The sequence below is a fragment of the Raphanus sativus genome, chromosome 6 (assembly GCF_000801105.2).
Source record: "Raphanus sativus cultivar WK10039 chromosome 6, ASM80110v3, whole genome shotgun sequence".
NCBI classification, from domain to species: domain Eukaryota; kingdom Viridiplantae; phylum Streptophyta; class Magnoliopsida; order Brassicales; family Brassicaceae; genus Raphanus; species Raphanus sativus.
The window spans coordinates 29,276,217-29,291,942 of NC_079516.1; the positions used below are offsets into that span (position 1 = coordinate 29,276,217).

At 36.2% G+C, this 15,726-nt stretch overlaps 1 protein-coding gene across 1 annotated transcript; it reads right to left on the reverse strand.

Annotated features, from left to right (window-relative positions):
• Positions 1-4,310: 4,310 nt before the first annotated feature.
• LOC130495715 (uncharacterized) lies at positions 4,311-6,733 on the reverse strand. Its single transcript, XM_056987201.1, has 2 exons — positions 5,380-6,733; positions 4,311-4,933 (listed from the first exon to the last, which is right to left on the reverse strand). Exons 1-2 carry the CDS (start codon positions 6,731-6,733, stop codon positions 4,311-4,313), a joined length of 1,977 nt encoding a protein of 658 aa, XP_056843181.1.
• Between the last annotated feature and the right edge of the window lie 8,993 nt (positions 6,734-15,726).

Sequence of the window (15,726 nt, forward strand, 5' to 3'; positions counted from 1 at the left end):
CACAATTTTCTAAAACAAAATAAGAGAAAACAGATGAGTACAGTTTTGTTTTTTACTCAACTAATTTATAATCGTAGTAAGCTAAATTTAGAAATTATTTTGTAAAATTAACTTTTTGGTAAAAATTAACTGATAACTAAAAACAAATTTATAAGAGACAATCCGCGTGTAGCGCAGATAAGAGATTTAATTATATTTAAAAGGATATAAGCTGTTATTGAAATGCAACTTTAGAAATAAAATAAGAGCATCTTAGTTATTTTGTGACCAGATTTAAAATAATGGAAATAACCTTAATGAGATTCTATGCATATTTTAAAACTTTAGTTGCGTTTTAATGATATATCACGTATGATTAAGATTATTTTCAACAGGTTTATGTTTTAGTGGTATAGATGTCTATATTTTTTTTTGTAACACGGTATAGATGTCTATATCCAACATTATTATCATTGCTCAGTTAGTCATAGGCCCGGCATTTTACCCGAAAACTTGAACTGCAATTAATACAAAACTAAACAGAAAATTTATAAGTACTTAGTTAGATTCACAATTCCTTTACCCAAAAGAACAGAACTGCAAAAAGATCCGGATATAACTGGACTCAAAAAGAATCAATCCGGATTATTCCGATCCGAATAGACTTGATTTATACCGACCATAAGACATGATATCTAAGACTGACTCTTTGTGTTATATTTTATATATTTTAATTTATGATTTTGTTGTAATCTTTTTTGTTTGCAATATTAGTTATTATTTTTGTAACAGTTTCAAGTAATATAAAATTTTAAATGTCAAACATAGAGTTTAAAAAGGTTAAACTTTAATTATTAATCATTTATATTGGTCATTTTGCAAAAATTTAGAGAAATATGATGGATTTCAGCTAAATTTTGATGAAATTTAAGTATTTTATGTTTTTCGGTCTTAAATATACAAACCCGACTTGGATCCGTTATGGATTCAAAATTTATAAATATTTTACGAGTGTTAATTATGAACTTCGAACCTATCCGGATGCGAAATACCTGAACCCACATCAAAAATTTGAAATATTTAATTAAATCCTAATGTCTAGTATCTGAAAGACACAAACTCGGAAGAAATCGATTCTAACCTGATCCAAAGACATGAATATCTAGGCCTAGTTAGCCAGTTTATGTATCTGTCTACGTGGGATGTCAGAAAAAAGATATTTGTCTTCATGGTATGACGTGTACAGAGACCCTTAAATCTTTCAAGTGAATCCTCGGTCATATAAGCTTTCACTCCGATCATGTTATCCTCTTCTAGTTCTAGCCAGTGGCAGATGCAAAGAATCATTTTATTGGAGGCAAGTAAAATTGCCAATGAATTAGGAATATATTTTCTAAAAAAATGGGGGTATATCAAACTTTTTTTTTCCTTTAAATTTCCTTTATATATTAAAACTCTAAAAAAGATTACAACTTACTAAAAATAAAAAACGACAAGAGCATTTACGACCCTAACACAAACCTTTTACCTTTCTGCTGCACAACTTCTGACCACAAAACTTCACCAACGCTTCTCACTCAAAACTGCTCCTACCATCACTAGCCAAACCTGCTCATCCAAGTACCCAACAAAGTTATGTCTGTTCTTCTTGACCTATGAGCTCTCGAAAGAGGATCAAGCCTAGCCTGCACCGCCTGCTTGATCTCTCTAATCACCACTATCGCTTGACGAAACGAGTTATTGTGAATCCGAGCATTTCTTTCTTTCCAGATATTATAGACTGCTGCTTGATACACCAGCTTGACAATCAGTTTCACAAACTCATCCGCCGCGGGATTCCTCAGCCAACGAAGACCATCCTCAAACAAAGGGGGCGGGAGAACTCCAAGTCTAGAACAAAAGAAACTCCACACCTCCGAGCTGTAAGGTGCAAGCAAAGAACAGATGCTGCCTGGTCTCGTCCGTAGTATTGCACAGTACGCAAGTTGCAGGAACCTGTAGTCCCCAAGCTCTCAGCCTGTCTCTCGTTCCAAGACGGTTCCGAGCAAGTACCCAGGTTATGAATGCGTGCTTAGGTATCCTCCCTTGAAACCATACTTGGCGATGCCAGAACACAGGTTCTCCTGCGGGGTGCAGAGCCTCCCAAGTATCAGCTGCAGAAAAGGAGGATGAAGCGACACTGTTTCCGGGCTTCCACAAGTACGTGTCATCCACCTCTGATGCAACGATTCCTGCTGCATCTGGGAGGCTCTCACGAACCATAGATATCAGTCTGTTCCTGCTCCTACTGCGACTCAACCACCACTCACCATCCCTCAACGCCTCAGCTACCACCGCGTCCTCATGAAGTCCGGTAGTACCTGGCCCCCTAGGTCCCGTAAGCTCAATCAAAGGACCTAAGGACGTCCAGTTATCATGCCAGAATCTAGCAGTGATACCACTTCCTACCTCACAAACCAGCATAGGTCGCACTAGGTGTCTCAAATTGCACAAGTTCTTCCAAATCCAGCTATCGGTTCTAGTAGGCTGAATCTCCCAAAAAATTCTGTCACCAATCAAGTTTCTTCTTACCCACGAAACCAATAGCGACCCCCCAGCAGTGAATATCAGCCAAATCAATTTAAGACCCATAACCTGATTCCACTCTTCCAATCTCCTCAGACCCAAACCGCCCTCTTCTCTAGGTGAGCACACCGAAATCCAGGAAACCTTAGCACCCCTGGCCGATGTTGGCTCCCCCCTCCACAAGAAAGCATTGCACATTTGCTCCAACAGCTTGATACATTCTTTAGGAATGATAAAAATCGACGCCCAGAAGGAAATGGTAGAGTAGATTACTGCTTGAATGAGTTGAAACCGGCCCGCGAAAGATAAGTGCCTCACTGTCCATGAGTTGAATCTGAAGAGAATTTTATCCAAAAGCGGTTGGAAGTCACTCTTCTTCATTTTCTTTGATGACAGTGGGACACCCAAATACCGGATAGGCAAGGCACCTTGCTTCATACCCATTCTCTCCGCCATTTCCTGACATCTCACTGAGCAGCCTCCATCAATTAACAGCTCTGTTTTCTCTCTGTTGATCCCGAGACCTGACACAGTCTTGAACTCTTCCAGAATACTCATAATACCTTGAAGTGATTCTTCTGTGCCATCGAAAAAATGAGGACATCATCCGCAAAACTTAGATGCGTAATGAGAGGGGCTTCACAAGATGGATGCGGCTTGAAAACCTGATCTACTGCTCCTTTATCCAATATTTTGGAAAGCACATCCATTGCCATTACAAATAACAGAGATGAGATAGGATCTCCTTGTCTCAACCCTTTCTTCCCCGCAAAGTGGCCATGCATTTCTCCATTTACAATCACCGAGTATGTAGGAGTTGATATACACTCTTTGATCCAACCTATGAAATCCGCTGAAATGTCAAATGACTTTAACAAATTTAGTACAAAGTCCCACTGCAGATTATCATATGCCTTTGACAAATCAATCTTCAAGCAGCCTCTACTTGTAACTCCTTCCTTATGAAAATCATTTACTAACTCAGACGCCAGAAGCACGTTTTCACACAGCAGTCGCTTCTTAATGAAGCCCACTTGGTTTCTCTAAAGTATATCATCAACCACCATTTGGAGCTTTGTCTTTATAGCCCTTGCAATCACTTTATAAATCGTAGAGCAAAGAGAAATGGGGCGGAAGAGCTGAAGCTTATCTGCACCTACTACCTTCGGGATTAACGAAATTGCTGTCTCATTAAATCCCTTCAATAGCCTGCCACTTTGAAAGAACTCCCTCACAGCCTGCACCGAATCACTTCCCACAACACTCCATGATTCCCAAAAGAATTTCACTGGAAAGCCATCAGGCCCTGGCGCTTTGCTCTTAGGCATAGCAAAGAAAATTCCTTTTATCTCCTCCTCTTAAGGTATCTTTAGTAACGCCTCTTTGATACCCTCTGAGCACCGGAACCTCAGGAAAATCTTAAGCTCATCCACAGACAAAGGCACCACCTCTCCATTCACAGACCCAAGAATATTTTGAAAATAGGAGACCGCCATATCCTTAATCTGCGCTTTGTTACTGACTTTGTTACCCTGAGCATCTATAAGATACCTGATAGCATTTCGAGCTTGATGAGCCAGAACCGAATTGAAATAGAACTTAGTATTTGCGTCGCCGTCTTTCATCCATCTCACTCTCGATTTCCTCAAGAAAAACACATTTTGAGCAGACTCAAAGAACTTCCATTTCTTCCTTGCAACAAACTCCTCTCTGAAAAGAGCATCTGAAGGTGAAGTCAGCAATCGTTCCTGCACATTCTTCAGATTCTACATTGCCTCTTTTGGATTCTGCAATATTGCCTCTTTTTTTCTCTGCTGGATGTTATCAAACCCCACTCTATTCAACTCCCTGCACGCTCCCTTCACCTCCTTCAGTCTCTGTTTTAGAGAAAACATCCGCGAACCAACAAGAATTTTTTTGTTCCAAGCTGCTTGGATGTTTTCCAGATACCTCGGATGCGTGGACATGAAGGAGAAATACTTGAAACTAGGTTTCCTTATTTCTGGAACCACTTCAAAATCCACCACACAAGGAGCGTGATCTGAGTCTCCTGGAGCTTCAAACACCGCCACAACATCTGGATTACAATGCCTCCATGCATCATTTCCCATGGCTCTATCAAGTTTCCTTAAGATGGGATCATCGGGTCTCCCATTTGACCAAGAGAAGAAGACTCCTCGCGTTTCCAAATCATCAAGACCGCAATCCAACAGACACTCCTGGAGCTCTCCCATTCCACTCACCGGAAGAGGATACGAGGAAATGGAAAAATGCTCAGAAGCTGCTCTAATCTGATTAAAATCTCCCAACACAAGCAACGGTGATTCCTTAACCAGCCTCCTGCCAGACAACTCCACTAGCTCCAACCACAGACTTCTCCTCTGAACTTCTGTATTAAAGCCATACACAAAAGCAGCCGTGAAAGAGACCCGACTCCGGATCAAACACTCCACACACCACCAACTGCTCCGACTTACTATAAACCACCACTGACACTTCTGGTTTCCAAACAACCCAAATACGTCCTCCTTCTACTCCCGAATAATTTGTTTCATATCTTCAGCCAGGGACCACTGCCTCAACTATTGCTGCGGCATTTTCCTGTCTGACTCGAGTCTCAATAAATGCTCCTACTGAAAAACGACTGCTTCTTACCCAATCTTTAACTACTCTTTGCCGACCCACACTACATAATCCCCTTACATTCCAACTAAAAGTCTTCATATATACAATTTCTAGGGGCCGGACCTCAAAGCAAACGATCAGAGATTTTTTCCCCTCCCCGGGGTTTTTCCCGGTTCAGGAACGATGAAGACGAGTTCTTAAGGAATTGACCTCCCGAAGCATTCCATAAAGCTTGGCGAGCCTTCTGCTTTTGCGCCCGCTTCGCTGATTTTGGTTGCAGCCAGATACTTCCCTCTTCATCCGACTTAGCAGTAACATTCTTTAGATTATCTCCACCCAAATCATTTCTTTCATCAGCTACCTTCTCCAAATTTGAGAACTTTTCTTCTGGAGCCTCACTACCAAGCTTATCATCAGACCCGTCATAAGCAACTTCTCCTGCTCCATCGCAACTGGTAGCCCTGAGACGAAAGGCTGGATGCGTCGATCTGCTCCTCCTACGAGCCCTCGCTCTGGATCGAGAACGAGCTCTCTTTTGCGTGCTAGGGGAGGCACTTGACGCAGCTTCGATTATAGCTTCATCTCCTGACTGAGCTAGCGTTAACTCTGATCCCACTGTCACCACTTCCATCTTACTCTCTGAAACAGATACTGATGGTGGAGCCATTGCTACCTTAACTCTCTCCTTCTCTCGAGCTGGATGCTGGAACTTTCTCTTCATAGGCGGTTTCGGGCAACGATTCATAAGGTGGCCAAACTTCCCGTAGTTACAACACTTGGGAGGTAGCTTTGGGTACTCAATCTTGATCCTCACTGAGTTGTTTTCTGCGTCTCTTACCTCCACAACTTCAGGAGGCAACACTGACAAATCAATCTCAATCTTTACTTTTGTGTCTCCAAAATGATAGGGTTCCAGACGCGACTTCTCCGTGTGCAACGGCTCTCCGATAGCACTAGCAACAACACTGATCCCATCAAGAGAGTAGAGCTGAGGTGGGATACTCTTCAAAATGACCCAAGTAGGAGCGAAACGAAGTTCCAAGTCTTGCAGAGTACCCTCTGCTGTCCAGGGGAAAACAGAGACTGCACAATGGTCGACTTGCCAGTATCCAACCTGCAACACCCACTCGCGAGACTGAACGTTGGGGAAGTATATCAAACAAGAGTTTTCCGACCTCATGCTTATGGTAATGTCACCAAACTTCCCCCACACCGTGTTTAGATCTGCAAAAATCTTTCCAGGAGGAGGGCAAGTTCCGTGAAAGTGAGCAACGATGTGGTCTTTCCAGATCTCTGCCGTCTTCATAAGGACTAATGTTGGAGCCTGAACCATTGGAGTTCCATCCGCGAGAAAGGTGGGATTCGAAATCTTCTTGAGATTTCTTAGCGAAGACTTGAATCTCTCGGCGTACGACGGTACCGCCACTGTTGGAATCACGCCACGAACCGTCGGGGACTGAAGCTTCGAGTCAACAAACGAGTTTTGGGGGTTAACCTCTCCTGGAGAAGAGGGAGATTCGCCGGGGGAACCCGCAAAGGGTTCGTCGGAGAGCAAGGACGACATCGAACCGGAGGCAAGAGACGGAGACGACGGCTGAAATTCTCGACACACTGGCGTGAGGTCAGTGCGCGGCGCGATTCGGGGAGGAAACCCTAATCGCTAGGAGCGTCGCCTGGAGAGAGAAAAAAGACAAATTTGGTGAGTGTATAGGGTATATCAAACTTATTCAATGTTTTTACATGAAATTTTGAAAAAGTTGTTGAAGGCAGATGCCCCCCTCTCATACAATGTGGCTCCGCCACTGATTCTAGCCGCTCCTGCAAAACACCACCCCCCCCCCCCCCCTCTTTTGCTTTACCTGGTACCAAATATAAGATTTTTGTACTGTCCTACCAGTTTACAGCTAATGGGTTTTTTATACTTGTTTACTAGATGATAATCCGCCCCCTGCGCGGAGTGAGTTTTAAAATTGTGTTGTATTTAAATATAATAAAAGTATTTTGTTATCAATAACTATTTTTTTACATTTGATTAGGGGTGAACATTCGGGTACCATTTATTTGGTTTGGTTTGGTTTGGTTTGATTATGTTTCGATTTTTGCTGGTTCGATCCAGTTTGGATCTATGGGTTTGGGTTTGGATTCGGATATCACATTTAATTTAAAAAACAAATTTCATATATATATATATATATATATATATATATATATATATATTTCTTAAAATCTAAAAATAAAATTATATATAACATATATATATGTATAATGTAAGCTAAATTACTTAAACTTAACATATCTAAAATATTTGTATAAAAAATCAATAAATATTTTAAGTACTGGTATTTTAAGTATTGGTTAACTATTTTTAAAATGTATTCTTTAACTATTTGTATATATTTCCAAGTAATTTGGACAACTTAAAAACATTATATATATTTGTATATTTTTGTATAGATTAAATTGAAAATAATTAATATATTTAAAATATATATTTGGTTTGAATATATTCGTATACCCAAAATATTTTGTTTCGGATCGGGTTCCGTTCTGGTTCTCTAGATACAAACATTTTGAACCCGTTCGGATATCTAACCAATTTTGGTTGAAGTTATGTAATATTTTTCCGGACTAGATTTGGTTCCTTTTTTATTTGGATTTTCGCCCAAGCCTATATTTTTGATTGTTAACAAAATTTTAAACGAAAGTGATGATGACATATTGATTTTGGTAACACAACCATTTTTAAACCGAAACACATTCTTCTATGTACGTGTCCTATTTAGTTAATCATTAAAAGTGGTTCTAGGCCCATTTAGAAAAACAATGGGATAAATTAAAGAAAACATTACCATTTCAAATTGTCAGTCGACATTATTCTATGTCGGTGTTTTAACGAAGACAAAGAGGGTTAAAGTTAGGAAAGAAAAGAGGGTTAATATATTTATGTATTATTATGTTGTACATAGTTTAATTTAACTTATATATATATAATATTAAGATCTAAATAATTTTCAATGAAAATTTTTAATTTAACAAATTTTTATTTTTTATATATTAGATAATTTAATTTAAATGATACATATAATGAATATCAATTAATGAAATTTCATATTCATACGATTTATGATTATTTGTATCTTGTTTAAAAAATCATTGATCACAAAATTATCAATGTGAGATTTTTACCCTTTTAGTAATTTATAGGCGTTTTAAAAAAAAAATCAAAACATAAGATATAAGAAAAAAATCTAATTTTTTATTATATGCTTAATGTAATTGTTTAATTTCTTTTAATAATATAAAATTAATCAAATAAGAGAGAAGATACAAAAATTGTAATCAAATATGTATGATTTATAATCATTAATTGTCCTATATACGTTAATCATATTAGGTAATTTCGTAGATTTTATTTAAGGAAAGAGTTTAAGACTACTAATCAATGTGATACTTAGTTTAATAAAAAGCATAATACAGTAGAACTTCTATAAATTAATAATGTGTGACTTTAAAATTTTATTAATTTATAGAGATATTAATTTACAAAAATTTCATTTTTAGATTTTCTTTTCTATTTTTGTTTATAAAATAAGATTTTTTTTTATTTTACCATGTATACATTATTTAAATTTTATAAATTCGACTTTCATATTTCTTATTATCTTATTTGATGTATATTTTTAAGTTCCATAGATGTGATTTTTGATATAATTTTACTAAATATTATCAAAATATATTGAAATATTACGAAAATAGATGTATTTTCATTGTAGATATAAAACCAATCAAGATAATGCTTAGTTTGTACTTATATAAAAAATATATATTGATAGATTATTAATTTATGATTTTAATGGGACCATATATTTACATAAGAGTTTTTAAAATATTATTATCTTATTATTTTATCGATTTGTATCATATTTTACACATGCCCAAGCTGAGATTAACAAAATTTATTAATTTATAGAGATTATTAATTTATTGAGTATTAATTTATAGAGGTTATGACGTTGTTTTGATAAATTAATAGATGACTAACACCTTTATTAGTCAATATATAAATAAACATGATTTTGGGAGTCTATGTAGTATTTTTTTTTGAATTTTTGTTTAGTCCAGTGTGAAATACGCACTACTATAAAATTCGTGAAGGAATAGGCACGACGCATAAAGTTCATATAGTATTTTAAAATTTTTGTTTAGTTCAGTGTGGAATACGCACTACTTTAAATTTCGTGAAGGAATAGGCACGACACATAAAAGTTCATGTTGAAATAGACATTTTTCCGATATTCAGTACATGGGTTTTATTTCGTGTGACAAACGATGCATTAATTTTTCCGGAGGCCTAATAGTCTTATTTATTAACTATACAATCACCATATGATATTTCTCTTTGCGTTGGTCTCATATAATATCTCGTATTATTACTGATAGGTCAACTACTCAAACTCAAACACGATTAATTCTAAAATTCTAAATAGATGTGTAATTAAAAAAGTAAGTACACTTTGATAAAATAGATATCCAAATCAATTCTTTTAAATTTTTCGTATACCACAAGCTTTGATGTTAAAGTTTTCGTCTCTCTGATGAGTATCTCACATAAATCAACTTCTTCATTGATGTTTTTCCTCCAATGACAGCTCCAGTTTCAAGTATTTGTGAAGTACATATAAATACTTTCTGAATATTAAGAATTATTTATGGAATAAATAATTTACTAGAAATGAACATAAGAATTTATTTTGTTTACTTTACTGAAAACACAAGAATTAAGATAAACAAAATATTTGTACATATTATTAAACAAAAATGAATAAAAACATGATTTTTTTGATATACCAATATTATTTATTTTTCACAACAACAGTTTTTTTTGTCTCCAAATAAATAACGGATAATATCAGATCGAGTAGCCGATTTTTCCAGACTTGTTATTTGTCTTGTATTTGCAAATATTTAAAATCTATTAATTGATGCCTAATTTGACAACTACTAGTACTTGAAAAAATGGGTACAAAGCCAAGAATAAGGAGTACGTATAAGAAGAAGAGTAAATTTGGTCCAAGAAAAAAGGAGTATATAACTGTGCCCCTAGACACTGGATCCTTAATGCTATTTGAAAAGTTTACAACAATTTTTTTTGGGAAGATTACTGAAATAACATCAAATTAGGTTATAATTACTAGAATAACATACATTTTTTTTTAATTACTAGATTATTTTTTATGCCCAGAATATCCTTATTTCTTTGTTAACAAAAAAAGAAAATTTCAAAAAAAAATTTACAGAAAAAATATATTTTCAAAATATATAAATAAGTCTTCTGTTAAAAATCTGAGACACTTAACGACAGTTTTATTAGTACTTGACAGATTTATTTTTTTCCATAGACTTATTGTAGCAGACTTTATTTTCGAAATATATAAATAAATCTTATGTTAAAAATCTGCGACACTTAATGACAGTTTTATTAGTACTTGAAAGATTTATTTTTTTCCACGGACTTATTGTAGCAGACTTTATATTATTACAGATTTTCTGAAAAAAGTCTACCAAACATGATGGTAGGTTTAGTTTCAATAGCAGATTTGTTTTTAATTGGCAGGTTTCTATAGCATACTTTTGTCTTTTGACGGCATCTTTATAATATTTCGAGGACTTTCATAATGGCATACATATTTTTCTCACATACTTTTTTATAATTTGACAGATTTTCTTGTTCATAAACTTATATTTTCTTCGTTTATAAACAACAAACTTTTCCAATTAAATATGCTTTACTGCAGACTTATAAACTTACAAAACTATAACTTTTATATGATAGTAGACTTTACATACGTTATGGCAGATTTTCTAAGAATATATGTTGTAGTAGACTTACTCGCGAAAATCGGTTTACTAATTAGAATTAACAATTCTGAAACCGGAACAGTTATTAAAATCTAGGTTTAGCCGTAATTCTTCTTCTCCAAGTTACGATGTTTTCTTTTTGACAATTGATTCTTTCACGTTAATTCTAAAAAAATCGATGATAGATGTTATAGTTGTTTATAGCGTATGGATTAAGAACTCCAGATATAGAGATGAAGAAGGAGTATAAGCCAAAGATTGGGTCAGTGACAAAATCGAAAAAGGCTAAGGTAGTCACTCATGTTAGGCAACAACTGAATTCTATAGATATAGTTGTTGGCCAAAGTTTTGACTCCAAGTCTGCACTAAAAATAGAGCTTAAGATCTTGACGATAGTGCAACAATTCAATTATGATATCGAGCACTCAAGACTCTTTTGATCTTAAAGTGTTGGATTGGAGGCTGTAGTTGCAATAATTCGACTCTTTTATCATTCATTTTCTATACACTACACCCTCTTATGACAATAACTGTATGAACTCATAATTTTATTAGCCAATAAGAATTAGTACTGCAAAAATGTACTTACCTTTATAGACAGCAAAAGTTACAGTAAAGAAGAAAATAATTGCAATATGCTTAGATAGATTAAGAGTTGTGACTTGGTATTTTCTAAGAAGTGATCATATGATCATATGATCCTCTTCTCCTACTCTTTCACGCTCTTCAACTGCTTCATCTAATCTCCTCCACCTACTTTGGCGTTGCTCTTCCACTTCTTTAGATTTAGCTTGTTTCTCTTCATACTCTTGCTGGCATTCTTCAAACAGCTCAGGGTCCATCTCCATGAACATTCTCTTTATATTCGAGCTTAGACCGTGAACCGCTTGGTTCCAGTGAGACACCGTATCCGCAAGCCGATAATCCTTCTCCACAAACTGAACGATACCGTAAGATAACTGCTGATGATACACAGCAATAGGTTTAGCCTTATGCAGAGGAATCAACGCCCTAATCAAAAACAGTCTATGCTCCTCCTTCATCGGCAAAGCGAAACCATTAATAATACTCCCCAAAATCTCCAGACTCTATGAATATAAGTGACTCAAGCAGAGATGAGCTTCTAGGAGTGACGAAATCAACAGAACCCAGAATTTCAGAAAGGGGATTCAGGGTTCGTCGGATTTCTGATTCAAGTTTACTACCCTTGTGAATCGAACTCTTGGTGGGAGAGAAGGGTGAGAAGAAGATCGAGTCCGAGGGGATTCGAGCCAAAAACGCAAGAGATTGGAGAATTTAGAAAACGATTTGTGGTTCACGTCGGGGGGAGGAAGAGGTTTCGACGAGCGAGTTTTTTTTTTGTAATTCTTTACCTTTTACCTTTTCCAGCATTTTTTAAATTGGTTTAATTCATTTAAAATCAGGGTATTTTGGACTTTAACTCACATTTTTTCAAGTTTTTTTTCTGGTATGTTATTCTAGTCATTAGTTATAACATGTGTGTTATTGTAATTAATTTCCCATTTTTATTAGGTTTGAAATTTGGTTTAGATAATTAAAATGGAAAGGCATGATATATATCACACCAGTACATCCCCCTGGCACATTGTACGTACATCACATGGCTTAGGGGCGTGTAAAAATACATGTAATATCCCGACAGTATAATTATTATCACACATTTTCAACGGTTGAAGGTGACTCAGTTTCTGTATCTGTTCTCTTGGTATGACGTGTACAGAAACCCTTTAGTCTCTCAAGTGCATCCTCAAGCATATGAGCTTCCACTCCAATAGTTATCCTCATCCAGTTCTTCAACCCCAGAGCCTCTCCTGCAAATGAAATATATTTTTAGTATCAAAAATTCATGTTTCTTGATGTTTCATTTTGCTTTACCTGGTAGAAACACGAGATTTTCCTCTCTGGTCAGCTTCACACAGAAATCAATGTCATCCTTGATGTTATCCAACAATGATAGCTCCAGCTTTGTCTGCAGTAACCAAAACTGTTAATATTGTTGTGTACCAGAATGCTTATCTATTCATCAGTTAGTTCTAAAGTGTTACCAAAAGATAAGTGCAAGACTCGGCACTACAAGAAAACAGCGGCTTACTGACGGCTGAATTCCTCGGTATTTCCTCGGAATAAAGGTATTCCGAGGAAATACCGAGGACTACAGCCGTCGGAAATATTTCCTCGGAATTTCAATGTTCCTCGGAATTCCCTCGGAAATTTCCGACGAAATACCGAGGAAACATATTTCCGAGGGATTTCCGAGGATCAGTAGTCGTCGGAATCTTCCTCGGAATATACCGAGGGAAATGTTCGTCGGTATATTCCGATGGATTTTCCGATGGAATGATCCTCGAAAGTTTCCGTCGGAAGGGTCCTCGGAAAAATCATCAGTAATTTCCGAGGGAAATATTCCTCGGAATATTGTGAGGGCTATTTTCCTCGGAAATTTCCGAGGAAATATTCCGAGGCACACTCGTCGGAAGTTTCCGAGGAAACTAGCCCTCAGAATATTCCGAGGAAAATGTCCCTCGGAAATTTCCGAGGACCCTCTTCCTCGGAATTTTCAATTTTTTTTTTTTTTTAAATTTGTAATTTTGTTAATTTAAATTCGAAAATATGAAATTAAAATTAAAATAGAAAACATATTAGATAATAATTCAAAGTTGTACAAATCAAAATAAAACATTCTGAAAAAAAAACCATTCCGAGTTTTTGAAAAAAAAAAAAGAACTACGGGTCTTGCACGTCCGGGAACACCTCGTTCGGGTACATCCTCCTCATCATCTCCATCATTTGCTCTTGCTGCCTCCTCTGTGCCTCAAAGCCCGCCTGTTGACTCGCCATCTGGGCCTCCAACGCAGATATGCGATCATCCTTGTCCTTCAACTGACCCATAAGTACTTCTGGATCAACGAAGGGCTGTTGTGAAGCAGTAGGAACCGACCGGGAGCGACGACCCAAACCGACCAAACGTCCTTTCTTCTTTGGAACTGACTGAAATAGAAAATAACCAAATTAATATAAAAAGAAAAGAGGATTAAAAAAATCAAGAAATAAATGAATTGAACTTAAAGAAAAAGAACTTACTGATTCCACGATTTCGTTGATTCGACTCCGGGTCAAGTTGGTCGCAGCCGTCGAATCGTCTTCGTCGGTCTGAAGCTGAGACAGTTCTTCTTCCATATGAGTTTGGACCAGGCTGACCACTTCCCTCACAACGCCATCATCAATCTCCCCGGTCTTCTTGTTAGTATACGCCGTCTTCATTAGTTCGTAATCATCAACCGGCTCGCCATCATTTTGTTCCGCCTTGAAAAAATAAATTAAACATTAGTAATTAGAAGAAATACACAAAAAAATAAAATTTCAAAACTTAAATAATTGGAGAAAAAGAGACTGAACTTACCATGCGATCAGCCAGAGTGGCAATAGACTGGGCACCCAAGTTGTGTTTGTAGATGCCCTTCCCTTTACGATCGCTCTTGCGGTTGGTGGAGTTGGTGGAGGAAATTTCTTTCGTCTCATCCTTACTCCAATGAACACACAACTCCTCCCAGACCTTGGGGTTGATCGTTTTTGGAACCTTTTAATAAATAAAAAATAGATAATAGTTAAATAAATAAATAAAATAGTTTAATAAAAAAAATGTTTAATAAATTAAATTTTACCTTGTTCACTAGCCACTTCTTCTTCCACTCGTGGATCTGCTTCCCATAGTTGTCCATAACTTTATGGACAAAGCTGTTATAGATAAACAGCGTATCATCGGGATTCCAGTTGAATTCTTGCTGAAAAAAATACAATTAGTAGAAATTTTATATTAATGATTAAAAAAAAAAATTAGAATACTTACCGCAAACTGACGAAACCACATCTGCTGCTCACTGTAAGGGAATTCCGAGAAAGTCCGATATCCCCTGTCGAGGGACGAGTACATCATACCGTTGATCCATGTGCTGATCCCGTTCGAGGATCGGTCGAACCTAATGTTAGGAACAAATTATTAATATTGAATCAAATTTTAATGAAAAAAGACGTTTAATTACCATGTTTGACCATGACCACGTGGATACTGAGTGAGATAAGGAAGATGGTCACGACCGGGCTGTCGAACCAACTCCTTAATACTCATCACTCCCGGAACGACTGGAGAAGCGGGAGCGGGTGCAGGTGAGGGAGATGTATGGTAGGAGCTGTGGGGCGATGCGGATTCCCGATGTTGGCTGGACGAACCCCGAGAGTGGCTCCCCGAACCACCACGACCTCGGGATGAGGGACGACGAGGTCGAAGTGGAGGCAGGGGCTCATCATCATAAGACCTGTAAACAGTTTTAATAATTACAAATAAAAATTTTAATAAATAAAAAATAGTTTAATAATTACAAAAAACAGTTTTTAATAAATAAAAATAGTTTAATAATTACAAATAATAGTTCTAATCAATAAAAATAGTTTATTAATTACAAATAATAAGTTTTAATAAAAAAATAGTTTAAAATTACAAAAAAAGTTTTAATCAATAAAAAATTGTTTAATAATTACAAATAAAAGTTTTAATCAATAAAAAATGTTTAATAATTACAAGTAATAGTTTTAATCAATAAAAAATTGTTTTAATCACAAAAATAGATTTTATATACAAAAAACGTTTTCATATTATATATATACATAATTATTAATTCG